Here is a 27,272-nt window from a genome sequence, read left to right as displayed (position 1 = left end):
AAACCCTCATTATGTAACTTCCACTTTAAATAAATATTACCTACATTTACATTATACTCTCATTCTCTTTGCTATTTAATGAAAAACCGCACCATCACAAAACTGTTGGAAAAACGGAGGTGTAAGCAATTTATTTATTTGAACTGAGAGTGACGCTTTCCCCATTTAAAAGTTGCCGGGTGTAATTTTCCGCGAAAAGCACAACTCTGGCGGGGGATGATGATTGAAATTAGCATTTTAATCAATTAAAAGGATCGTCAAAGAAGCACCACTTGAAAGTTAAAATACAGTGTATATATTACCCAGCTTTGTCGGTGGCATTCAATTTGTACTTGACATTTAATTGAGGGTTAATTAGGGTGACACGATTATATTAATTGTTGCTATTTAATCACGAGTCGCAATTATGAATACAAACTATCATAAAATGTATATATTTGTGTTCCTTTGTTATCATCGGTAATATTAACATATTTTCATGCTGAAGAATTTAATTTGTTAGGTTTTCGGCTTTTGCTTTCATTATTCCAGCGTTTTATTTTGCAACAATATCGTTCCCATCCCAAGCACTAGTAGAGAATATTGTGCTTTCAATTTGGCATTATATAATAGATTTTTCTATAAAAAGTTTGCATCAATTTTCCATTAATTAGTGTGCTTTAGGTATTAAAAAAAACAATGAGACCCATTCCACGGTGGCCAATTGCATTTCACAGAAGTATTTTGATCAAAAAAATTGTTTTAATCTAATCTGCAAGTGGCATACATTCATTTAATTCAGATCCTTTAAATCACATCCATTACTTCACTTGAATGTTTTTTTTATCCTTTGAAGTTCAAAGGAAAATCATTGAAGTTTTGTAATGTTTTAAATATCTTCTAAAAACAGGATTTTTGGCAATGACACATTCCCACTCCATTTGGACCATGGACGAGGTTTCGGAAAACCATTCCACGACGAACTAACTATCCTGGCCCCAGTGCTCCAGTGCTGCCTAATTAGAGCTTCAACACTCGAAACTCTGCTCAGGTGAGTGCGGTTGGATATTATTTGATATTCCTATATAATACTTTACAATTTAGTCTCAAACTTTGTGAAATCAAATTCTGGAAAGACCATAATGATAAAAGCTTAAAACTAATAGGGAGCATATTTTTTTATTAGAGCTAAAATATTTTCTTATTAATCAAACCAATCATTTTAAAATTAGACTGAAATAAATTGACAATTTAATTAAATTTTTGTCAAAATTATATCATATCTCGGAGAAGAAAATCACTTTTAATAATCTCATAAAATGACGAACTTTAATCTAATTAATAAAATTGCAACGCATACTATATCATTGACGACATAGAATACAAACTTCTGGGCAATATAGAGGTAAAGGGTTATCACTGAAAGCTTTCTACCTCATTTCACTTCTGAGTGAAATATTTCCCCTTGTGCGAATGTCTGGTAGTGAAAGGCACAAGGTATGGAGAAATTCACTCAACAATTGGGAATTCGCCCGATCCGCCACCAGCAAAATTGAATTAAAGGAGACGATTGAAAAATGGTCATGTGGAAAAGTGGGTAAATGTCTCAATTTTCTCAAGTTCGCCGGATACATTCTTTCCTAGACAGACTGGGTTATATATACATTTTTTTTTTCATACTGAAAGCTCCACCCATGGACAGATCATTTTGTTTGCTTAAGACCCCTTCCCGTACCTTCGGGATTCTAAAGGAGAGTGTGAAAAATCGATGAAAAATTGTCGGGAAGGGAGGAAAATGCAAACAATTGCCAGAGAGCATGATGGAATTTTCCTTGGAGTATATCAATGATCATATTCTTGGCACGCAGCCATCGATGATTGAGATGGAATTGTGGGTGTATTAATGGCTTTTCAATTTACGAAGTCAACATACTGTGACACTCTCTGGCAATTTTTTCTTGTCTCCTTTTAATCGCATTAGAAAAATGTTTTACCCCAATAGAATAATATGAAATTTATATTCATTTCAAGCTCGAAAAAATCCAAGTACATAAACTCCTTTCAATGCATTGATCCCAATAATAATTTTATCCGCGTGTTGCCTTGTAGGTTGGGAGAGTATGCAATGTGTTAATATGAGAAATACAATGCTAAAGATTAACCTTATATAAACAAACTCTTTCATATACCATCTGCTATCGTCAATGGGAATTTGGTATTTTTTTTGTCATGTAACAAAAAGAATCATCATGGGAATTTTCATTAAAAAAATTTGTATCATAAAAAAATATATTATGTCGTTTCTACATTATGTAGAACTGATTCTGAAAAAAAATATTCAAAAGCGATTTTTTTCAATGAACTATTTTCTGAAACAATTTTTGATATTAATAAGTACATTCAATATTTTATTAGTCGTAGCAAAGGTAATAATGAAAAGATGTTTTACCAAAAAAATAAATAAATATTTTTCTTGTCTATCACATTTTGTTCAGTTCATTCTATTGCAATATTTAATGAAATATGAAACATTTTATTTTCATTTACCTTCATATTTATGTATTAAATTACCTTTACATCATTAAATGGTATGAAATGAATTATTACAGTTAAAAGCATTTCTAAAATAAATTACCTTAATTATGCACTGATATGCGATGGAATGTTTTATTATTTTACAGTAAATAGGAATACATATTTTCAATGGTTAATTTAAATATGTTTGTCCGATAACTTATCTGTATAGAAAAGTTGAAACTGAAATATGAACATATTCAGTAATACCTATCTACAGTAAAAACAAAACTGTATCTGAAAGAAATGCAGCCAAAAAGCAATTAGTCTGACCTCAGAAACTTTAAAGGATTTGGGATAAAAACGGCGACCATATAAAATGTTGTAAAAAAAATTATCTCTTTACGTAATGTCTAACAAGAAAAACAATAGTCACTATGTATGAATATCTTACAAGCATCTTTGCTGAAAATAAAATTGCAACACATTACCACCATACTCACAACTCTAAAATTATTTTGTTTGCACGTTGTTGTCATATTATACTGCTATTCTATTGAATATTTGCGACTAAAAAAGAAAATCAAATTATAAAATAATAATTTTATATTTTGAGGACACAAATGCATAAAATGAGAACCCATCGAAAACGTTTTAGTAACCATTAGCTAATGTAGGATAAATTAATGAAAATTTCGGTAAATTCTCCCACTAACTGCCAATACTGTTTTATAACAAAATTAATTCTATTTACCAACAATCGCTTTGGAATAGCACTTATCCTTTTATTAAAACTTTATATCAATTACATATTACATACTACTATGGATTTTACTTGAACAGAATGGATCTAACAAATAATTTATTTATTAATAAAAAAAATAAATAAAATTTAACATTAGGTAGGTATTAATTTAATTTTTTACATTATTTTATACATCTTTAAAAATAATTTACCGCAAATGCAAAAAAGGACTGACAATCATTCTCTCAAACTCAGATTTTTTGATAGAGTGTCAAATAAATTCATTAAATTGCCCTACAACGGTTTGTGGTTCGAAATGTTCCATCCAAAAAAGCACTTTGAAATATGTATGTTCATGGCACTAGAATAAATTGCAATGTGAATTGAACAAATGCGACACTGATGAAAGAATTAAAAACATTAATAGCAATTAAAACGGATAAATAAAAGCTGTATTTGTCACATTATACTATCCAATCTGGCCCCATCAAGTTCACACTGGGAGCAGTGATTTAATTGCTTATGACACAAGTGGGTGGAAGAAAGAGAATATAATGGAATATTTATTGCAATATGATATACTCTGTCTCTTCAACGAATCCGAGCTTTTTTGCAGTCACATTAATTAATTGACTCTGTATTAAAATTAAATAAATATTCTACTGGAGCCATATCCTGTCGAATTGGCTCTTGTCATAACTACTTAGTTGTGAGTGTTTTTGATTCAATTCGACCAATCAATATTTTATTTGTCATTCAATCATCTGACAAGCCGACATAATATGCAAGAGTTTCAATTTACAAATAGTATGAAATACATATAAATATGTTACTATACGAAATAAAAATAAATAATATCAAATCAATGAGAAAATTGATAAAGACAAGCGAACAAACACAATCATTCGGTGAATAGTTGTTGAAACAATAAAGAAATCTTCCAATATATGTATATAAAAAATCATGGATTATATATTAATTTCTTTCAGATTCCATAATGGGAAGCACCTCTCAGAAGCAATGAGGGAATCAATGGCAAAAGATCCCATTGCTCCAGTTCTTTGGGAGCCACATCTGGAGGCCCTCGATCGACGAGTTGGAATTATTCTTCAAGGCATTCGTGACTGTCTCAAAAAGAATAACCATGAAGAAGTGATAATTTCCAATGATCTTTCATAGCACAAAAAATCCAAAGTTCCATCCATTTAGGAACTTCGCTGATAAGCAGAAGAAGTCCTTTATTTGACGCCAAGATTTTTTCAATGAAATTGAACATTTTGACGGCTTTATTTGTGTCTATATAGGAGTATAAAGCAAATATAAAAATTCTTTATGGCCTGAAAATTTTATTAAAAAATACTATCGATTGCTTTAAAAAAAAAATTGACGAAGAGGAAAAAGATATTTCCTAGTTTTAGAGGTGATTAAAAAAAGTGCGATGATTTTGAATGTTTGTAATTTATGTACATACATACTACATAATATTGTTACAATGTCGATGCTTTTGATCGAAATTGTCAATTTTTATTCTCGGTGTCTGAAAAACCATCTAGTGCCAAATAAATTGTTTATTATTGTCATCAAAACGTATAATAAAAGTAAAAACAACATTTAAGAATTTACCAAGCTTATTTATGCTTTAATAAATAAAAAAAAACAGAAAAGATAATAAATAAATGTTCCACGTTATTATAGGAGTTCTGGCGTAGATTTCATTCCATAATGCGAAAAAGAATGGAAAATCATGCTGGATATGTCGGTTTGAAAAAGGAGTGTTGCTCTTATGCAATAGAATGTAATTCTTGCTATATATTTGTGATCTTTTCTCTTCAAGGACACGTTCTCTTTGTTACCAATTTGCAATGCAAACTACCTACATTTTTTACTATATACATATGTAGTCGTTATATTTTCTACTTCAACATATAGTAAAAAGATAAATTTATGTGTAAAACTGTAACAGAAGAGGAACCATCGTGGATTACTGTGAAGAGATAATACCAGATTAAGGGATTTAAAAAAAAGAATAATTTTGTGTATAAATGAGAGTAATACCTATCTATTTAAATAATACATTATAATATGTATAAACAAAAATGATTGACATGCTGTTTATTGTTATATCGACAAGTAAATCATTGTGAATATTGCGTTACGATGCAGAAATGTTAATTTAAATGTTAAATAGTTAGAACCAGAAACATATTCTATATATGTATAAAAAAAAAGTTGAAAGCTGTGGAACTGAGAGAGAAAATAAATCAAAACAATTTATGTCAATTATGCAGTTTTATTCTTTGTTTTATCTGAAAACCATTTAATGGAGCAACACAACTCTTGCATATTGGCTGATTAAGAAGCTTCGTGGAAAAGCCAAGGAGTGAAAATTCTTCATACGGAAAACACTGAATAATTCAACCCAGCATTGTGCCATACGGAAGTTTTCTACATGCATACTCTATCAAATATTTTCGTAACCCTTTTAACAACAAGCAAAACTAACCAAAAATTCTCTCATGCAAACTATGTTAAAGAGAATTTTCCAGCAAAGTAAAACACACTGGTAAATTAAATTCGCAAAATGTTGGTTTATCTTTCAATTTTCTCGTTTTGTGCTGCATTTTATGTTACAATAGTATTGTCTTTTGGGGCGAATGTTGCATGTTGTTGTGGATGACTCTCCTTAAAGCATTTCCTCCTCATCTCTTCTTTTTGTTTTAAAAAGATTAATAAAATTGAATTTTCATTATTTTATTCCAAACTAGAATTATCATTATACTCAAACATTATGTTATTTTGATGATTTTCATTGCCCCTATCTATTCTTCCAGCTGAGATAAGATAAGATTAACAAAGAGTCTATGAGAGATTTCACAATAATCAAGTCAATATATTACAGAATATACTTTCAATTGTAGGTATACTATGATGGTCATTTATAAAAGCTTTTATTTGAAAGGAAAAAAAAGTGTTCTATTTGCATTTATTCTTCTCAAATTCACGAATAACAAAAGCAATCTTCTTGATGGCAAGCTCAACATCTTCATCGGTGATTTGAGTATAGACAACAAGTCGACAGAATCCCCAATCGCGTGCACTGATCTTTACGACAATCCCCTTTCCGTCTCTATCCGTCACATTTGCAGCAATTTCCTCTTCCTTCACTTCCTGGAGACGCTTCACAAATTCCGGTGCTTTCAGGTCAATCTCAATCAATTGCACCATAAGAATGTTCGTTTGCACATTCTCAATGTCTACCTTAAAGTTGGGGCTCTGAAGTTTATTGATAGCTATATATAATCAGAAGATGAAAGAAAAGCGTAATTAAAAAGAAAGAATTTAAATTGAATTGTAAAATTTTAGGAGAAGATGTTACATGAAAGAATTTAATCCTTACCATCAGCAATCATTTTTGTTCTACGATGATCAGCATCCAAGATGGGGACAATGGTATCAAGAGAAACAAGTCCAGCAGCTGCTAAAATGCCTCCTTGTCGAATTCCCCCACCGAGAGCTTTTCTCAACCTCCTGGCACGTGCGATGAACTCCTTGGTGCCAACAAGAATAGATCCAACTGGACAAGAAAGCCCCTTACTGAGGCAAAATGTAACGGAATCAAAATATTTGGTGATTTCCTTAACTGGAACTTTCAAGTATGCAGCTGCATTGAAGACCCTTGCACCATCCATATGCATTAGGATATTATTCTCCTTGCAAATTCCCTTAACTTCTTGGATCCAATTGAGTGGTACGACTTTCCCACCACAGAGATTGTGCGTATTTTCAATTACCACCAAGCGTGTAATCGGTTCATGATCGTCATAGCTCCGGATGCTCTTGCGTAAAAGGTCAAGACTAAATGTGCCATCGGGTAAATTGGGTAAAATAGACAGCTGAACACCAGCCAGTTGAGCTGCTCCTCCCTGCTCATAGAGAAATGTATGGGACATATTGCCCACAATTGCTTCCTCTCCACGTCCATTGCAGTGCACCATGATCGCAAGGAGATTTCCCATAGTGCCACTAATGACAAATAGCCCAGCTTCTTTTCCCAATTCACGAGCTGCCCGCTCCTCCAATGCAATCAGTGTAGGATCCTCTCCGTACACATCGTCACCCACTTCAGCATCCATCATTGCGCGACGCATCTCTGGCGTTGGTGTCGTGAGCGTGTCTGATCTCAAATCAACCACACGCATAGTATCGCGAGATTGTGTCTTGAGCGTTGAATACATTGCTGTTGCTGCACAAATCCGGGACGAGAAAATCAATTTTTCTGCAAATGAAAGTTGAAATGAATGAGTGTGACTGCTAACGAGGAAACGCCCTAAATTGCATTATTCCGAGCGACAATATAATAAATTTATGCTACTACTACTGACCACACCACAAGGAAGCAAAATGCTGGGCAATTATAAAGCAAGTTTGACCGTGAGGCGAGGCACAGAGGAGTTATGAAATCGCGTGAACTTCACCTTCTCTCGCGGCTCAAATAGTACTACTGAACGGCGTAGCAAATGTCTCGTAGCCAGCCTTATCATGAGAGACAGGCGCGATGATCCGCCTTGTGTGTAAGATAAAATCTCGCGTTTCAACTTGTGGACGTGTAGTTGTTATATTTGGCAACGTTGTGCCGGCACTTAAGTATAGTAGGAAGACCCCACCAGAGTGGAGAAAATTGAGTATGAAAATATGAAAAGTGATCCATTTAAAAACATATACACAGATAAACTGATATGTTGATAACGCAATGCTCACAACACGACGCGATCATTTTTTTATCTAATAAATTAGGTATGTTAATTGTACTTGATAATATATGTTTTATCGAGCTCACAAACATAAATAAATCATTCAAAATATCAAATTAATGTACATACTTACCTATACCTACCTATATTTTTTTTAATGCTAGATTTTTTAATATTTTTTAAGATTGAATAAAAAATAAATACAAAGATCAAAGATTATTTAATAAGAATTATTCACCACTATTTAAAATCTTTGTACCCTTAGTAAAATTATTTTTAAAGTTTCTGACTAATTAATTCATATTCTTTACAATAAAATCATTTTTATCACTTGAGGTCAAATGTCTAAAAACTTAAAAAAAAAAACATTAAAAGTATTAAAAGGGTAAAGTTTGTGTTTTACAAATATTTCTGTTCTTATTAATAAAAAGCAACAATTTTTGGTAACTATTATACTAAAATTTAATATCCATAGTTTAAAAGAAAAATAACTTTAGTGAATAATTTAATCTATGTATTAAACAGAAAGAAATTATTTGATTAATAAAAGTTTTTTTTTCTTAAGTATTATTTTTCACATTAACTTTAAAAAACATTTAATGATAGGGGAGGTCAGGGCTAAAGTCAGTCCAAATTTTTTAAAAAGCAATTTCTCAGCTTTTATTGTAGACAGAAAATTAAAAAATTCCATTTATTCTGCTTTATATTATAGTGCGATTGTATCATTTCTAAAATTAAAAATTTCTATTTCCTTTACCGCGTTTACAGCGAATTAATTGCCTGTAACTGATTAAAGTAAGTGATCTAAAAAAATGTAGTACTTGGGATGAAAACTAATAGGTCAATGAGAATTTTTAAAGGGATTAAAAAAGCCTCTTGATATTTTTTTCTCTACAAAAAAAAACTACAAACAAACTGTGCAAAAATGCTTTTGGAAAAAGAAAAGAGTGACAATTGGCTTTGAAAGCAAAATAAGTAGGTAGGTAGGTGTAGGTGGTATATGTATGTGGTGAAACTATATTACAGGAAAAAGGATATTGCGGGTGAAAATTGCAAATTGGACTCACTGTGGGCATCGGGCAGCATTGGCGGATGTGATTTGAGAATTCCATTAAGGGAGACGTACCACAAATCCTGGTGGATGTTGTCTAACGCTGAGACTTGTTTCCGGTCCCATTGATTTTCAGAAAGTCTTGTAGCACAAACAGCCGAAACACCAATGCATGTTATATTAGGTATAGAAGAGGATACAAGGGTATAGAGGAAAACTTCCTCCATTAGATGACAATTGGGTGTCCCCTTGCCTTTGTGACTGTGCTGTGAAAGCCACCTTCCATCCAACTTTGTTCATCTCTCCTGCCACATACTCGAAAACTTTCACAATAAATTGCTGTATGTCCCGAAATTTCATGCACCTGGAGAATTCACCCAGGTACGGTAGCTAGCTCTAGCTAGCTATGAAGCCCCCGTGTAGCCATGAGATTCTCTCTGTGCCACAATGCATATGCTAGAACAAGAACTTCCTGTTTTTCAACGGCTTTCATCATCATGTGAGCAGCAAACCATATAGCATGGTAGATTAATAACATAACTTTAGTTAAGGATGCCTTACATCCACTATTGCATACTTTGAAAGAAAAGCCATTAGCGTATCGTCTTTCCCACGCTTCCAATAAAAAGTATTTTCTTTAAAATAAAAACTATGATTTTTATTTAATTTAAATTAGAAAACATTTTTATTTTGTGGCACAAATTAAAGGTGAGAAAATTATAAAAAAAAAAAATATAATTAATTTCAAACATTTTGTCATTTCAGATCTCATTCTAGTAAGAACGGAAGGAATATTATAAAAGATTTTCTTCTAGAAATTATTCTTATCAAAAAAACAGTTTTTAAAATTGGCGCAAAAACGATTATTCAAATTTTCCCGCCTATACAGAATAGACGACTGCAGCGCCTCTACGCGGCGGACCGGGCAGTGTGATAAAACACGTCCTCAAAAAATTCCCCGAAATTTTCTTTTGCTCTGAAAAGTGTGAAAAACCGAGGAAAACTCATTGGAAATTGCGTGAATTTGTAGAGTGAAGCTTGTAGTGTGAAAAATGAGTGAAACTGAGAGTTCCCCGTCGGCGTATGCGGAGTTTGTGAAGCCGCAGCTGCAGTACAACGAAGAAGGATGGGGCCCATGTGAGAAAATTGACTTTAGCGGAATGCCGTATCAGCCCTTCAGCAAGAGCGACCGTATGGGCAAGATTAGTGACTGGACTGGGACAGCCACGGTGGATAAGAAGTTCCCAAGTAAGTCTCTTTGTGGGTGAATGGGGATCTCTGGGATGAGGAGCTGATTGACATAACCTCAAAGTATCGGGAAAACTAATTCTCTCTCTTGTATTACTTACACACAGACAAGTACGCGAGCCAGTTTGGAACCGGAAGTCAGTATGCATACTACCATGATGAAGATGAGACAACTTTCCATTTGGTGGACACGACACGCGTGCAAAAACTCCCATATCAGCGTGGGCGCTTCCGTGGCAATATGAGGAACATGAGGGGTCGCGGTGGACGTGGTGGAGCCCATAGTGGCTTCCAGACTCTGGGCAAGAGTGTCAAAATGCGAGATCAACGTCGTGGCACTACAGGACGCAAATGGGGCGTACGTGGGCCTCCACCCAAGATTCGCGATGCTTCCGTCACCGTACGTCCGGACTGGTCGACAATTGAGGAAATGGACTTTCCACGTCTCACCAAGCTCTCTCTTCCGGGAGTCAAAGAGGGCGAGGACATTACATGCTGCGGAACACTCGAATATTACGACAAGACCTACGATCGTATTAATGTGAAGAACGAGAAGCCCCTTCAGCGTGTGGATCGCATCTTCCACACTGTGACCACCACAGATGACCCCATTATTCGTTCCCTCAGCAAGTCCGTGGGGAATGTGTACGCCACGGATTCCATTCTGGCCACTATTATGTGCTGCACGCGTTCCAACTACTCCTGGGACATTGTTATCGATAAGATTCAGGATAAACTCTTCATGGATAAGCGCGACAATACGGAATTTGATTTGCTCACGGTGAATGAGACAAGCGTGGAGCCGCCGCAGGACGACGGGAATTCCCTCAACTCTCCGCGTAATCTCGCTATTGAAGCTACTTTCATTAATCACAACTTCAGTCAGCAGGTACTGAAAAGTGGCCCGAATGAGAGTAAATTCAAGTTTCCGGAGCCAAATCCATTCATTGGGGATGAGGAGGAGGGTGAAGTTGCCAGTGTAGCTTACCGATATCGCAAATGGGACTTGCACAACGGCATCGTCCTCGTAGCTCGTTGTGAGCACGATGCCGTGGTGCATACACCCAGTGGGGATCATCAGTTTCTCACGGTGAAGGCACTCAATGAGTGGGATTCAAAGCTGGCGAATGGCGTGGAGTGGCGTCAGAAGCTCGATACCCAGCGCGGTGGTGTCCTGGCCAATGAATTGCGCAACAATGCCTGTAAGCTGGCCAAGTGGACAGTCCAGGCCCTCCTGGCGGGCTCAGATCAAATCAAGTTCGGCTACGTGTCCCGAGCTCACGTGAAGGATTCCTCGCGGCATGTTATTCTGGGTACGCAGCAGTTCCGACCCAATGAGTTCGCCACGCAAATCAACTTGAGCATGGATAATGCCTGGGGGATCCTCAGGTGCATCATTGATTTGCTAATGAAGCAAAAGGACGGCAAGTATTTGATCATGAAGGATCCCAACAAGCCCATGATCCGCCTCTACGATATCCCGGAGAATACATTCGAGACGGATGGATCTGAAGAGTCGGGTGATGAGGGGGAAACCTTCCAGCCCCTTTATTCGTACGCCGGAAACGGAAATAAGAAAAATTAATTCTTTCTAGATTTTTTGCAACTTTTTTTTTTAGACATTGCATAAAATTTTAATAAATTGTGTATTTTTTTTCTTTAGAATTTTTGTGGAATAATAAAGTTCTCGTGGAAAGAGGAAATTTTCTTTTTTTTTATTGGAAAAAGCGGAAAAAACAAAAAAAATATTTTTTTTGCGAAAATTCGTTGTTTCGTCGACTAAATCAGCTTGCATCGTAATTGCTTCATACACATGCGGCGAGTGCTGACTGAGTAGACGATGTGGGAGGGAGAGAAACTGCTACTGTTGCTATTTCATTTTTTGACTTATTACACTCTGGGAAAAATTTTTTTTCGGCAAAATTTGAATTTTTCATTTTTTTTATGCCAATCGACGCGGCATCGCCTCCTACGCCCCAAAAACCGCACCCGGATGGAAAATTCGGCGGAAAATGCGAGAAAATCGCAGAAAACAGAAAGTGTGAGAGAGAGGTCACGATGATATTTGGGCTATGCGTCTCGCTCCCACAGAAAAATTGTCACTGTGAGAGCGAGATATGGCGAAGTTTCATTACACTCTCTGTCTCACTCGCACTTTTTTCTTCAAAATATTTTTGAATTTTCCGATTTTTTTTATGCCAAACGACGCGGGGGCGCTTCCCACGCCCCAAAACCCGCACTCGGATGGAAAATTCGGCGGAAAATGCGAGAAAATCGCGAAAATTGTGAAAATCTGGTGATTCTAGAGAATCAGGGAAAGAAATAGAATTTGATTCTGAATCATCTTGCAGTGAAGGACCCCTGCCTGAGTGTTAAAAAAAAGTTTGGTCTCGAAAAAAAAAAACAATTTCGTGAAAAAAATATGTGATTTTTGTGGAAAATAGTGGAAATTCGCAGCACCAAGAGCGAGCTCCTGGATGGAAGATGACGTCGGAAAGGTAGATGGGGAATTGGGGACAGTCGGTTCAGGGTTAGGGCGTGTAGGGATGCATTTTCTGGGGTGCACAAAATCGATACGGAGTGAAAATTTCCATTTTCCTCTACGGGCGGGCATGACAGGAAAAAAGAGCCCCTATTTTTAGCGCTTCTCCTCTTCTCATTGTCTCCTCTGCTTGCGTTGCAGGATCGAATGGGTCGAGATCATCGAGCCCCGCACAAAGGAGCACATGTATGCGAATCTCACCACGGGAGAATGCGTCTGGGATCCGCCTGAGGTAAGTTTGTGTGTGTTGTTGTTGTGCTTCCGGATATCCTTCCGCACGGACCTTCATACTTTACAATCAATAAGATTAAGGTCATGCTGGGCAAGAAAACCTATTGGAATTGCTGTTTGTGCAGAAAGTAAGCAATTAATTGCACCACAGAGCACAAATATGTGTCTGTTACGCATCTGTGATTGCGATTTAGTTGGTGATGTCGCAGCAGCACCAACTCTGGAACATGCGTGAGGATGGGGCGGTGTCGAAGAGTTCCACTAAACTGAAAAAAAGCCCACACATGGTTTGCAAATGTTGCCCAGAAAAATTCTCAAGAGAACTTCTTCATAAATTGATTGAAAAACTTATTTTATAGAGAGAGAGAAAAAAAAAGGTGTGAATGTGGGTTAAAAGTGTCCAGCAAGAGCTAGCTAATCATGACCAGAGTTGCGAGATGCGTACTGGCGTGACGATTAAACATGAGGGATCAGAGAAAAATGCAGAAGAAGCGCGCGAGAAATTCCCAAACAGCTGCTCCAGCGGATTAATTAATTAATTCATTCTTTATAGCATGTTGTTGCCAAACGCATATTAATTGTGTCACTTAACGCAGCTACAACATAATATACACAAGTCTCTTTGTTTACAATTTAGTCAAAAGCGCGGCTCATTTGCCTGTGATGTCTCCTCCTCTTCTTCTAGGGTGTCAATATAAAGCGAACAAGTGACTCTCAGTGGTGGGAGCTCTTTGATACCAATACCCATCGCTTCTACTACTACAATGTGGCATCGCAGACCACGGTATGGCATCGACCGGTTGATTGTGACATCATCCCGCTGGCAAAGTTGCAGACTCTGAAGCAGAACACAGAGAGGAAGGATGAATCCACGCAGACATCCCACGGGAAGGTGAATAGCAGTGCAATTGTAAGAAATTCACATCATTCTCACATCTTTTTTTTGGTGGTTTATTTAATCCCAGAGTTTCTTGACTCAATCTAGCCAAATCCAGCAATTTATCGAGCGAGTAAAATGTAAATTTGATAAAGCTTCTTGAGAACAATTTGTTTAATTGTTCTCGAGATCAAATATCATTCTTCTTTTATCTCCTTTTCTTTGTTATGTTTAATAAACAATCATACAAATAGAGCAACGATACATTTTTTTTTGATAGTAAAATACCCCAAAAAATACAAGATTAGCACATTTCCTGAAATTCATCATTAAACATATTAAATATATCAAACAAATTACTCAGCAAAACTCATTTTTTCAAATTAAAGATTTCAAAACTTTTCCGCAATGAACCTCGCCCGGAGATAAAGCCAACATCCTCGAGGGAGCGTGGACCGCAGGAATCTAAGAGTGTGGAACTACTCGCAAGTCCCCAAGGACGCCATAGCTTCCGACCTAGTTCCACAGATTCACCCGGTAGTCGTCACGATGCCCACAAATACTGTCGTCACACGGGTGGATCGACATCACCGCGCAACAACAGCCACAGGCATGATTCGGGCAAATCGAGTGACTCAAGTCTCTCCAGCACGCACGGATATAGACGTTTGCAGGACGGTGGGAGTCTACGTCTTGGGCAGCAACAGCAACACAGTGGACGACGAAAGCAGCACAGCGCAGAAAATTGCTACAGGATGCTTCAGGAGAGCAATAGCTCTCACAACATTCCGCATGTTGCAATGGGCGGAAGTGATGCGAAACCATCGCCGCAGTATCCGAAGCAAAAATTGCCGTATTCACTGTCGAATTCTTCGGATTTAGCTGGAAGTGCATCTCCGGCACATTCAACGAGTACTCCGCAGCTGAAGAAGAAACTCGCGGGAGACTTTGCCACACGTTCATCCGCCGATGGAACGAAACACCAAAGTTTCGACTTTGTTGGAAGTAATTGTTTGGCTTTTTTTGCATTTGCATTTTATTCGTTATTCATGTTTGCAGTATTTTGCACGTGAAAGAAAAAAAAGCGAGAAAAGTTGGAATTTTATGCTAATTTATTCATTTAACATTGTTGTCCTGTTTAGAAGATCCTCCGATTGTGTCATTGACGCGCTCCGGGAGTTTCATGTCGTCACCGCGCCAGCAGCATCAATCGCGAACAGTGACAACGCCGAGCAATGAAGGAAATGGAGGTGGTAGTGATGATTCTATGCATGAGAAATATTTTAAATCTGTTGAAAACACACCAGTGACCCGGCGTCGTCACACGACATCTGCCAAGGGGGCCGCCATTGCGTCTGGATCGTCCGGCGGAGGAAGCGGTGGTGGCAATGATGCACGAGCCAGCGGAAGTGGGGCATCATCGAGAGTCTTAGCGGCAACGGGTGCAGGCGGTTCGAGCGATTCCAGTCCACAGAGTCCCACAAGTCCGCAGAATCATGTAAGAATGTTTATTAATTCTCCCTTTGCCCTGTTGTCCATCCAACCTCTCCGCCTCCTTTCCCAATTTTTGCTCGAACACACTCAATTTGGTTACAATTTATTGGCAAACAATCAACACTTTGGTGCAATTTACACAATTGGCTGGGGATCAAATTTGATGTACAATTTTACACAAATATTTCATGAAATTTCACGCTTGGCTTCTCTAATGAGATTTTATTGATTTCTACTCATTTGAAATTTTAATTTATTCATCCTTTTTAATTGAAATTAATTTGCCAACAGGATGTGCATGGGGGGTGTATAAAGTTTTTGGCAAAATATGTTGAATTTTTTTTTTTTTTTACATTAAAGCAAAAATAAACAAGAATGTAAATTAAATATACAAATATTTATCCTTTTTGCTTCTTTTGCTAACTTATTTTTATTAACTGTAAAATAAATTCTTTTTTCTACATTTAATTTGTACAGAAAATATAGTTGTGCTAAAATGAATGAAAATTCCATGAAATATTTTACAAGACACACCGATACTAACATTTATGTATATTATGAAATTCTTGAGAAAATTTTTAGAGCCTCCAAAGCAATACATGGGAAGCAATGAAAATGGTATTTGGTGGTATGAAAAGAATATTATAATGCGACGCTGCGTGTTCGAGGCACAGCGGATTCTTTGCATTTTCTTTCTCTCTAATACGCAAATTGAATATTTTTCTTGCTAAATGAATGTGTCTTCTCTACCTCCCATCTTTGCACCCCTTGCGCGCTACAGGCAACGAAACCAGCGAGACCATCACTCTTGAGCAGTGTCTCCATTGCCATAGATACCCCAAGCTCCTATATTTCTAGTCACAAAAATGATCCGGAACTTCTTAATCTGGATCTACCCACAAAACCCGAAAGGTGAGTTTACTTTAGAACTTGATTTATTTCATAGAATGTTATCAAAAACATTTTTTTTGCTTTAGATATTTGGACAAGATGAAAGTTGATAAGGGAAAAGTGTCGCCGGGAAGTGTGTCAAATAGTTCAGGGCTGTCGATACAGCAGATAAATAATTTGATGAAGCCACTGGCGAATAAGTACAGTGGTGCTGTGACGTCTAGTCAATGCCAAAATGAGCTGAGGCAGCAGCATACATCGTCGTCATTTAGCAATACACCAAAGGAGCACAAGGAGGAAGCCGCACAGCCGGTTATTCCTTATCTCAGTAAGCCAAATCTCGAGAGGCACAATAAGGAGATGCAGCAGCAGCAGCACAGCGCTGAAAGAGCCACGTCCACAGGAAGACGCACGCGACGCAGGCAACAGCACATGATGGGTACAATGACCAGCGATGCGGAGTATGACAATGGGAATATTTCACCGCTCTACAGTAATTGGGATCAGGCGAGTTTACCAAGAAAAAAAAATCATCATCAATCTTTTTTTTTATGAAATTTGTGGAAATTTTAATGAAATTGAATTTTATTAAATAAATAATGTTTCTTTTAGGAGATGCAAGAACATCTTCTACCCCTGCAGCACTACATTATTGAACAGGCAAAATTATCAGGATGCTACCGCCTCGGTGATCCATTGGATTCCGACTCATTGCACTCAGACAGTCAATCTGAACATTCCCTGTCTGGTCATGAGCCCGACAATGAGGATTCTGATCACTCAGATGGACGTGGCGACTACTTGGCGCATCACTGTGTCACTGGAGAAGACTACGGGATGTCAAGAGGTGGTGGAGGAGGAGGTGGTGCTGGACACACATCCTACTACAATATCGGCTTGAATTTTGGGAAAGAAGAAAAGGAAGACATGTAGGTGTCATCTTTTTTATTTATCCTTCTCCTCATGCTTATCAACTTGTTAAATTGCAGCTCTTCCGAGGTGGAGGCAAAACTGGAGAGTGCTCGGGATGAACCGCAGATCTACAGCCCAGTTAGGAATCATCCAATCTTCCCATTAGGTGGTGGTTCGGGAATGGCACATCATCATCATCACGGCAAAATGGGTGGGATGCAGAAGCAACAATCAATGCCAACATCAGGCTTCCATCATCAACAATCAATGGATCGGCATTTGCAAGTACACGGAATGTCCAAGGGGCTTCCATCATCGGGACTTGGGGGTGTTCCCCAGTTGGCCATAATGAAGGAGTGTGACATTGAGAAGTTTGCCCAAGACAACCTCAATCTCCATTCAAAGGGAATCTTCAGGAAGAAGTCTTCCGTGAGGGATATGCTGAGTTGGACGGGAAATGCCATAAGTCGGCCAATGTTGGCCGTTTCGCGTGACAAAGCTGGCAAGAAGATGGCCACGGAACTCTTTAAGCTCGTGCAAATTTACATGGGAGACCGTAAAGCTAGACAGGGGATGAGTCTCAATTCTGTGGTCATTGATATCATTGCATTGGCAGTACAGCAGCCACCGTGAGTAGCCAACTTCTTGTGATTTATAAAAAAAAAAGAAGAAAAATTGAAACATTCTTTTATTCAGGCTCCGTGATGAGTTGTATGTGCAATTGTGTCGTCAAACAACGGAGAATCCTTCGAGAGAATCTCTAATCCGTGGTTGGGAGCTTATGGCCATCTGCTTGTCTTTCCTGCCGCCATCACCTACTTTTCAGCCAGCTCTTCTCAAGTAAGTTTTACTTTCTAGCCAAAGGGTAACATTTAAACCACATAAAATTGATATTTTCAGCTACATGAATCGCCATCGAGATCCTACTTTTGCCACGAGCTTCCCAGAGGTTGGAAAATGGCCGATTCACGTACAAATTTCTCATTATGCCACAATAGCGTGCCGAAGGTTAGATAGAATCGGGAGTTCGGGGAAGAAACAAGCTAAGAAACCATCTGAGGATGAAGTTAACCAATCAAGAGTAAGATTAGCAATTTTTGAGTCTTTTCAAACAAAATTTAAAAAAAAATTCTTTCCTATGAATTAGGATCAAATCTTCCGGGATAGTATGTTTGGGAATACATTGCACGAGGTGATGGAGTTGCAGAAGGATCGCTTTCCGGATCGTCAATTGCCATGGGTGCAGGTTACGTTGTCGGAGCAAGTTTTGCTTATGGGTGGGAAACAAACTGAAGGTATTTTCCGTGTTCCTGCTGATGTGGATGAAGTTATGTACTTGAAGAATCGTCTCGATCGATGGGAAATACCCGAATACAAACCCTCCATGGATGCACATTCACCGGCGAGTCTTTTGAAACTTTGGTATCGTGAACTCTATGATCCCCTCATTCCGGATGAATTGTATGAGAAGTGCGTTCAAACTGAGGATCCCGAAGAAGCAGCAAATATTGTTAACAAGTTGCCACGACTTAACAAAACGGTGAGTTTTCAGATTAAAGAAGAAAAACTAGAAAAGTAGATTTTTATTAAAAATAATTTAACATTTTTATTGTAGGTTTTGATGTTTTTAATTCACTTCCTACAACAATTTGCTCAACCCGATGTGGTGGCCAACACCAAAATGGACTCATCGAATTTGGCAATGGTATTCGCACCAAATTGCCTCAGATGCACATCGCAAGATCCCAAAGTTATACTTGAGAATGCAAGAAAGGAAATGGCCTTCCTACGCACCTTAATCATCAACATGGATACATCCAGTGTGGCGTATCTCAAATAAATGAAGAATGAAGAGAAGAGAGAGAGAATAAAAAAAGAAGCATCGTCGAGCATCGTTTGCCACTTCCAGAGTCACCTCCTGCCATTCCCACCCGCGCGCGCCCATCATCAGCCACAGAATTTCGCTAAAGTATTGTAATGCAAAGCGGTAAGAAATTTTTCTCTTAAAATCCGACTGCTTTAATATAAACTCTCCTCATGTTCTTGCGAGATAATTATATTACCTTTCCGCCAAAATATTGTGCAGAGAAATACGTGCTAATTAAAAAATCACAGCTAAAAAGAAAATAATTCTGAAAAAAAACAAAATATCCTTGCTCCAGAAACTTTGTCTTTTGAAAGTTATTCAACACAAGTCAAAAAAAAAGAAAATGTGAATTTAATGAAAAAAAAAGTATTAAAAATTTATCAATTCAATAGATGAATAAAAAAAAATGATGAGAAGTTTGACGAGTTTTTAGAATTTGACGAAAAAAAAACATTTTATCAAGAAAAAATCCTATCATAAATTAATATTGTATGCTCGTGTTTCGTGGCTGCATTTTTCCAATAGAGAGATCTCTTAATTGCGAATGGACTAAAGAACTTAATTGACGAATGCAAAACTTAAAAAAAAAACTATTTATTACATTTAACAAGGAAAAAAATCTATATTAGAGATTGATGAAAAAATACAATAATTAACTAACAAAATAAGACGCTAGAGTGTTCCACTTTTTTTTCTCAGTTTAATAAAAACAACAACAAAAATCAAATGACAGCCACTCTTCTAACAAGCAGAATTTAAAGAAAAAAATTATTGTGAAGAGAAGTGGATTAGTAGAGAGATAATAAAAAGAATATTTTTGCAATAACTTAAAAAATGATTAAATGAAGCATTAAATTGCATTGTAATATTTATTGTAATCGATTTATTGAATTTTAACAGAGTATTGTACCACAAAAGTTGCACTGGCAGTAATTTTTTAAAAATATTATTTTTAAAGGACATTTTAATTTATTTCTTTAAAAAAAATACCCAATTTGATTTTTTTAATTGAAACACAAAAATTGGGATCAAAGATAAAAAAAATCCAACAATGAGACTTTCAGTGCAACTGTTGTAGGTGGAAAAGCGCAAAAAAATAAGAAAAAAAATTCCAATGAAATATTCCTAATGAAAGAATTTCCAAAATTTTCATTGAATCTCATTTTATTCTTTTTTTTATATATCATTTTACAAGTCTTGTTAATCTCCTTATATACTCAATTGTATCCTTAATTTTATCTCATTTCTGCCATTCAAAGACTTAAGTGTTGTTCATTGTTTAATGAAAAGAACAAAATATTCCCTGTTTGTTTTTTTTTTTTTAAATATAATTTAAAGTTTTTTTTTACACAACCAGTCAAAAAAGAAATAAAGGACTTAGGGTTTTTTTATAAATATTTTTTCAATGTACTTCATTTTTTAAATGTGAAACTACTGTAGAAGTTAATAAATGATCGATGAAAAAAAAATGGAAACAACATACAGAGATGAATAGTGTGTAGAAAAAGACTTAAAAAAGCAACAATATTTAGTAAGTTCATGAAAATATTTAAAGAAAAAACAAAAGAGAGAAATAAATTACAATGAAAATTAGACTGTTTTCTTCTTTAATATTTTATTTTTTATTAAGGATTTGCAAAAATATCTTTATTTTATTTATAATAATATTAATTTTAATGCACAATAATGGAGAAAGTTGATTGCCACTGGAATTAACAATGTAAGAATGGTTAAGATGGGCAATGAGGGCAATAAGAAGTAGGGACGGGGAGAAAAGAAGTCAAAATTCAATTTTGGGAATCATCCTTGGCGGAAACGACCTCAAATGCGAAGATTTGATTCTTATTGAGTTCATCGATAAGGCTGGTATTTCCAAAAGCAGCTCCCGGAGCCAAAACGCCCCCCCTGCAATGAAACAAAAAATAAGATAACATTCAACTCCATCCCTACAAACAGTGTGAATCATTAGAGAGTAAATGACCTCACTAAAGGTTACGGATGAGGAGAAAAGCTTAAAACAATAAACCTGCATATTTTCTATACATTCTGTCACGTCTTATAATATCGGCGTCACTCATTCATTTCTGCGCGAGATTTATTATCTGTAAAGTTCACCGACATCCGCCAGTGTTAGCCACAGAGCAGCGGCATCTCTCTGTGTGGTTTTATATCCGGAAATTGTGTGTCTCTCCTAGTTAATTGAACATTCCATCATCCATGAATAAATGACCCAAATTGCTCGCCATAGCGCACCACCTTGACGGTTTTCTCAAAAGCAATTTTGGTCGCGCAATAAAAATATTTTTATCATTATTCTTCAACCTAACTAAGGTCTGCATTAGATTACCACGTTGGGATCAATTTAAATAGGTAGCTCAAGAAACAATTGAGGATAATACTTACTTTCCGGGCATCTTGACGTGCTCATTGAGGATTGTCGTGGCGCAGAGTAAAAGTGCAGCAGCTGTATTCCCATATCCGAAATCCATGCCAGAAACCTTTGTAATGAGTTTCTTTGTGGGTGGATCCTTGTACTGATCTTCCCCTTCGGCAAGTGGCTCTGACCATCCTTTACCCTGGAACCACATGGTAAACTTTGAATTCTTCCTCTTCTCCTCCGATGGTCCTTCATGGCTGGCTAGGCCGAATGAGAAGATTTTGGGGTATGTCAGGAGGAGATGTCGTCCAATGGAGAAACGTGTCAAGAGGGAAAAGATAGCGCCAGCAATGATAAACAGGAGGGCATTTAAATACGTTCCAACAGACATGTAGGTGCGTATCTGGACGGGACGTTTCTTCTGGGTCTCATACAGGAAGCGCTGAGAGCGCATTACGACAGATCTATCGGATCCCAGGAAGGGTAGGCACACGGCATTTCTCACAATTGGGGCACGATGGATGATTGGACGATTTTTCAGAGTTGGCTTCATTGCGGGAAGGCGTTCCTTGAAGAGCTTCCCACGGAGTTCCCTCAGTTCATTAGCATGGGCAAGACCATAAATAGCTGATTCCCATGTGCCGTAGTGAACAGCTGCTCCGGGTCCGTCACCCTTTGCAACGAGGTATGTCTCAACGGAATTGACAACACCCTCAAAGTGACGCTCATGGAAGATGGTACCCAAATCCGCGGGGATACTGTCAAAGCCACATGCAGAAACAATGTAGACTCCTGATTCCCGAGCTGCCTCATCATACTGCAGCTGCATCCTCTCCATGTACTGCGGCTCACCACTCACATCCACATGATGCGTTCCCGATGCAACACATGCCTTCACAACTGCCTCCCCAAAGTGCCTGTACGGACCGCAGCAGTTGACCACGACTTTTGCCTGCTGTGCCATCTTCTTCAGGGACTCCTCGTCAGCCACATCAGCAATAATAATGGGAATTTCCGAGAGATCTTTGGACACTTTCTTGCCCACCTCTGTTCGCACATTCTCCAGCTTTGCTTGATTCCGTCCCGCAATTCCCCATTTCAGTTTCGCCAGGAATTCAACACTCCTCTCCACAGCACGTTGTCCCGTGAATCCTGTCGCCCCGAAGATCACCACATCCAAGCGATCAGTAGACATTTTGTATAAATCTCCTGGAAGAGAGAAAAGTTTCCCATATAGTTTTTTACTCTACCATTTCCTATACTGAATTATCATCAAAGGCAATCTAAGCACTTCTAAAAATAGCTCCAAGACGAAAAATCATTATATTAAAATTAATACCACACACGGTATATTTTTTATGAGTCACTGTAAAATTTTACGCCTTGTTAAATTATATTGTATAGAGAAAGAAAATTAATTAAACTTTTTCTTTTAACAAGAAGACCTTTTAGAGTTGAGAAAAAATATCAACTTTGTATCAACTCCAATGTCTCGTACATGAAGCTGTAATGAATAATTTCTCCTACTGAGATCACATGATTTTTATGGATATTCTCCAAGTCATTAAACATTCTCTTATCACCTTTCTAATATTTGCTAAATGGGATGCAGGTGATAAATTGCAAAAAAAACCGCGTCTGGGATTGTGCTGAAGACAAATATTATTCTGCAGCTTTTTCTTTTACCCTCCCAACCAGCACCCCTCTTATGCCAAACAACAAAGATGATCACCTCTGACTCACAGAAGAGTGCATTGTTCAGCCTCAAAAGAGCCATTCAATATTGAAAAAAAAAATCTTTGCTATTATAGAGAAAAGACATTAACTGCTGTATTTTGCTTCCTCAATATGGTGAAAAATAATTACTATCTGGTGAAATTGTGAATCAGCCGCTTTTGAGCATTTATATAAGCATCTGGTTGATGTTTGAGCATCACACAGAGCGATCTGGAAGTCACCCAGAATTCTTCCTCCAACCAAGAAGATTATTCCAAATATTTACATACAACGCCAAGCATACAACGTATGTGATTCACCCAATTGATCACCCAAACATTATTTTCGGATCTGATCCAGTGTGTAGAAAAATAAAAGAAAGAAAAATCCGTTGGAAGTTAGACAAAAATATCCATGCGGCATTTTTTCCACAGCATTGATTTATTGAGTGAAGGGGAATGAAAGGACACATGGAAAGGCACTCGGTGACATAATTATTGGCACACATTTGAATTTATTATTGAAGCACAACCAAAATTATGACCAATATGCATAAATAAATATTCTGAGAAGAAATTAGAATGTAAAATTAAAATTGAAAGAAAATCCACAGCAAAGAGGGTGAAAATGAAAAAGAAATGTTGCGAAATAGGTTTAGAAAAAAATATTAGAAAAAAATAAATGAATAAGAATTAACAGTCTAATGCGAAATTCTTTCACATTTTCGCAAAATGATATTTTTTTTATTGAATTATAAAAAAAAATATATTTTATTCCCTGATTTTTGGCGTTTTTACAGAAAAGTTCATAAAATCATAATTCACAAAGGAAAGCAAAACTAATTTATTTGAGATATAATAGATTATAAATTTAGAATTTTGTTTTAGTTCTAATTCCTTTCTAATTTCCTGCTATCTACCCTTATAAATTAAGGAACCTACCCATTGAGTCTGAAGAAGTAATAATTTCGTTATTATTTTACCGAAATTAGTAAGAAAAATCAAAAATCAATTAACGATCATTTTAAAACTGTTGGAGTAGAAAAATTCCTTATATGTAGATAATACCATTACGTATGAAAAAAAAACCCTACTTATCTCTCACACCTAAACTAAACAGATCCCTTTGTAATGAAAGTTCGACAAATCCATCTTCTTGAATATTCTAAGAAATATTAAATCTCTTTATGCTTCAAAAAATTATAATAAAGCAATACTAAAATGTACTGGTAAGCTGACCAAGCTTACGGGAGCTGTGTTTCTTTCAGTGTACCAATTTTGTGAGAGCAAACTAGAACGCGAATTAATTTAAATACGCGCAAAGTCGGGAAAAATTGGAAAGTCATCCCCCAAGAAATCTTTAAAACGCCATATCTCGAGAACGGCTCCATAGATTTTCGAGTTTGAGCTATCGTTGGAAAGGTCTTAACCTCAACTATAATATATTAAAATATGAAGTAAATCGATAATGGCACTTTCGAAATATTCGAGTTCGAAATTTTCGAAAATTTTGATTTTGACTTTAGCGCCTCTCGCGGTCATTTCTCGAACTTGCAATGTTCTAGACATTTGTAGGGCTTCACGAAACCTTTCATTTGCACTTGAGTTGATCAAAATCGGACTTGTAGAACCCGAGATATGACATGCTAACTTTGGAAGGCTATATCTCGAGAACGGATCCATAGATTTTCTTCATTTTTGGCATGAAGCTAGATAATATGGTCAGCTATAACATATCAAAAAATGAAGCAAATCGATAATGGCGTTTTCGAGATATTCATCGAAAACTCATCGAAAATTTTGTTTTTGATTTTTGGCCCCCTAGTGGTCACTTTTGAAACTTCGGATGTTTTAGAGAGTTGTAGGGTTTGTTGAGAGCTTTCATTTGAGCTCGAGTTGATCAAAATCGGTCAAGCCGTTTTCGAGTTATGGTCGATTTTCGATGAAAAATTGTGGCGGCCATATTGACTAAACGGCTTGACCGATTTTCGAAAATGAGGCATCGTTGGAAAGCTCTTGATGGCCCCTACAACATATCAAAATTTCAGCCCTCTAGCTGTAATAGGGGCTAAGATATAGGCAAAACAAATTTTTGAGGTTATTCAAAATGGCGGACGGGGGGGTGGGGGGGTGGATTTGACCTCATAATCGGATTTCTTCAGGTCGATATTTAAACTTTGCCGTTTACCGCAAGTCTCTATCTATTACCGTTCTCTTGCAATTTAAGTTTATAATCCGGAGGGCCGGACGGCCGGACGGCTGGCCGGAAAAAATTTTTTTTGGCGCATACGTTTTTTGGAATGTGGGGACCCTAATTCGTGCTCATACCAAGTTTGAGACCGATCTGACAACTTTCGATTTTGCTCGGTACACAAAAGCTGTGTCTGAAAGAAACACAGCTAAAATATCACAATAGGAATAAGACGCTTCATCAAGGTCAGAATTAATTACAATGTGTATTAATAATTGTGGTATGAAGTGTAATGACGGTTGCGATGTTCCCTCTTAACCAGCACGGTACCTACAGTATGTACAATAATTGAATGTAAGTATATAAAGATAGAAATATTGACTGAGGGCTAAAGGGAATTAAAAAAAAAGAAATAAGTGGATATAAAATTGATTTAGTAGGAAAATTTTCCTAAAAAAAAAGCCTGTCAAATTGATCAAAAAATTCTCATTGAAACAGTTAATTGCTGCCTGAACACAATTTCCACTGATCAGCGAGAGAAATCCCAGATTGATGCGTTAAATAAATATTATTCCAATGGGGACTAAAAATGTGGAATTGCGTCATTTTAGCGGCAGTGCATTTTGAGGATTTTTTTTTCTCATTTGGGGCGTTGGCGGAACCCACAGATGGATTTGTCGCAATTCTTCTTGTCAATATAATTTCCATTTCAATTTTGGACGCATTTTATATTCCTCCCATTTGATTTGGAATTATTTTTCGGCGAAAATTGCAACCCGGCAAATGTGTGGCGTCTCCAACGCAATTTATGAATTCCAGCCACGTACAAAGTGCGATAGAATTGGCGTGGACTTCCACCCGGCTACCCGGTATTATATCAACTTGCACAATATATATTTTGTACCCACGGACCTTTAAGCAATTAATCAGGAGGATTTGATAAAAAAAAAACTTGCGTAATGTACACTTGAGATTTTTTCTATACTTTCTCCATGACTATTATACAAATAAGAGCTTGATGTGAAAAAATTACCTTTAATAAATTGTTAGTAGAGAATGCAATGGAGGATAATAATTGAGAAATTATTATTTTACAGACACGAAAAAACACAAATTCTTTACTACACCCTTTCCACTCAACGTTACCTCCAAGACTGAACGAACAACAATCTGTCTCCTACTGTGCCGGCTATTGCAAAAGCAAAAAACTACTACAATACAAAGCTGCTTAACTGAACTGTTTGTTTGAGAAACGTATAGAGTGGAATATTTTTTTTGTATTTTTTTTTATTTAATAAATCATATTCAAGCTATTCAAAGCTCTTCAGCAAGATGAGAAGTCGAGGAGGTCAACTTCAAAAATCACAGCTTACGTTTCTTGTTTTCTTCAAAAAAGAGGAGATTTTTTCAGTGATCCAATTTACCCCATTATGATTCGATTTAACTGAATTAAACTACTTCTTTATACTTATACTTAAAACTACTAAATAAAGTCTGTAAAGAATTTTTTGTAAGTGATTCAAAAGGATTATTCTGTGTGAGATCAATACGTTTAACAATTTTGATTTTGAGCTCAATAAAAGCTATTTGCTCTAGAAAAGAAGTTTTAAGGCTATACCTACCAACTGAAATTCCGCGTATACATACACGAGTTTGTCCCCAATACTTCCTTAATTCCCATGAGTGGTGTATATAATTAAAAATACATAAAAGCCATAAAGATAACCCATTAAAAAAATATACTTGAGCTGTTTCACAAACATCCACTTCAATTAGGGTGTCTCAAAGAAACATTTAAGAGCCAGAGCATTTTTTTATGGATGATTGTTGAAGGTTGTGAAGAAATTAAGAAACCCCTTTTTTGGATAATTTTTAAATATAATGCTT

The 27,272-nt window shown here is 36.7% G+C and overlaps 8 protein-coding genes across 15 annotated transcripts in view; 6 read left to right on the top strand and 2 right to left on the bottom strand.

The window, feature by feature from the left end:
* LOC129786065 (extracellular serine/threonine protein CG31145) overlaps nt 1–5,518 on the top strand; it is a 48,453-nt gene extending 42,935 nt beyond the window's left edge. For all 3 annotated transcript variants that reach the window (XM_055820867.1, XM_055820866.1, XM_055820868.1), the window contains 2 exons: nt 890–1,030; nt 4,228–5,518. In XM_055820867.1, the coding sequence (XP_055676842.1) occupies nt 890–1,030; nt 4,228–4,417 (331 nt within the window). In that variant the 3' untranslated portion in view covers nt 4,418–5,518. The remainder of the gene's footprint in view (nt 1–889; nt 1,031–4,227) is intronic.
* The window catches only part of LOC129786110 (replication factor C subunit 4), a 635,780-nt gene that overhangs the window by 485,891 nt on the left and 122,617 nt on the right, over nt 1–27,272 (top strand). The gene's annotated exons all lie outside the window — the stretch shown is intronic.
* Nucleotides 1–27,272, top strand: part of LOC129785980 (extended synaptotagmin-2) — a 633,447-nt gene that overhangs the window by 483,558 nt on the left and 122,617 nt on the right. The gene's annotated exons all lie outside the window — the stretch shown is intronic.
* The window catches only part of LOC129785995 (protein kinase C-like), a 501,513-nt gene that overhangs the window by 351,624 nt on the left and 122,617 nt on the right, over nt 1–27,272 (top strand). The gene's annotated exons all lie outside the window — the stretch shown is intronic.
* On the bottom strand, nt 6,185–7,719 carry LOC129786101 (L-allo-threonine aldolase). The gene is made up of 3 exons (XM_055820918.1): nt 7,621–7,719; nt 6,636–7,514; nt 6,185–6,528 (listed from the first exon to the last, which is right to left on the bottom strand). The coding sequence occupies exons 2-3, from the start codon at nt 7,471–7,473 to the stop codon at nt 6,212–6,214; spliced, it is 1,155 nt and encodes a 384-aa protein (XP_055676893.1). The 5' UTR covers nt 7,474–7,514; nt 7,621–7,719; the 3' UTR covers nt 6,185–6,211.
* LOC129786035 (eukaryotic translation initiation factor 3 subunit D) lies at nt 9,946–11,991 on the top strand. The gene is made up of 2 exons (XM_055820824.1): nt 9,946–10,288; nt 10,396–11,991. Exons 1-2 carry the CDS (start codon nt 10,093–10,095, stop codon nt 11,871–11,873), a joined length of 1,674 nt encoding a protein of 557 aa, XP_055676799.1. The 5' UTR covers nt 9,946–10,092; the 3' UTR covers nt 11,874–11,991.
* Nucleotides 12,633–20,695, top strand: LOC129785959 (uncharacterized). 3 transcript variants are annotated; one of them, XM_055820658.1, is made up of 14 exons: nt 12,633–12,786; nt 12,972–13,062; nt 13,747–13,971; nt 14,328–14,943; nt 15,081–15,188; nt 15,246–15,436; nt 16,214–16,344; nt 16,410–16,830; nt 16,936–17,252; nt 17,313–17,864; nt 17,932–18,075; nt 18,136–18,316; nt 18,383–18,775; nt 18,851–20,695. In XM_055820658.1, exons 1-14 carry the CDS (start codon nt 12,773–12,775, stop codon nt 19,073–19,075), a joined length of 3,609 nt encoding a protein of 1,202 aa, XP_055676633.1. In that variant the 5' UTR covers nt 12,633–12,772; the 3' UTR covers nt 19,076–20,695. The 3 variants fall into 3 exon arrangements, with proteins under 3 accessions (XP_055676633.1, XP_055676632.1, XP_055676631.1); XM_055820657.1 differs by having other exon boundaries at nt 13,747–13,953; nt 15,081–15,436; XM_055820656.1 differs by having other exon boundaries at nt 15,081–15,436.
* LOC129786095 (saccharopine dehydrogenase-like oxidoreductase) lies at nt 20,701–26,578 on the bottom strand. 2 transcript variants are annotated; one of them, XM_055820909.1, is made up of 3 exons: nt 26,419–26,578; nt 21,506–22,688; nt 20,701–21,007 (listed from the first exon to the last, which is right to left on the bottom strand). In XM_055820909.1, the coding sequence occupies exons 2-3, from the start codon at nt 22,672–22,674 to the stop codon at nt 20,890–20,892; spliced, it is 1,287 nt and encodes a 428-aa protein (XP_055676884.1). In that variant the 5' UTR covers nt 22,675–22,688; nt 26,419–26,578; the 3' UTR covers nt 20,701–20,889. The 2 variants fall into 2 exon arrangements, with proteins under 2 accessions (XP_055676884.1, XP_055676883.1); XM_055820908.1 differs by having other exon boundaries at nt 21,506–22,762; nt 26,244–26,549.

This window comes from Lutzomyia longipalpis, chromosome 1 (assembly GCF_024334085.1).
Source record: "Lutzomyia longipalpis isolate SR_M1_2022 chromosome 1, ASM2433408v1".
NCBI classification, from domain to species: Eukaryota; Metazoa; Arthropoda; class Insecta; order Diptera; family Psychodidae; genus Lutzomyia; species Lutzomyia longipalpis.
This window is presented reverse-complemented; position numbering and strand designations above follow the sequence as displayed.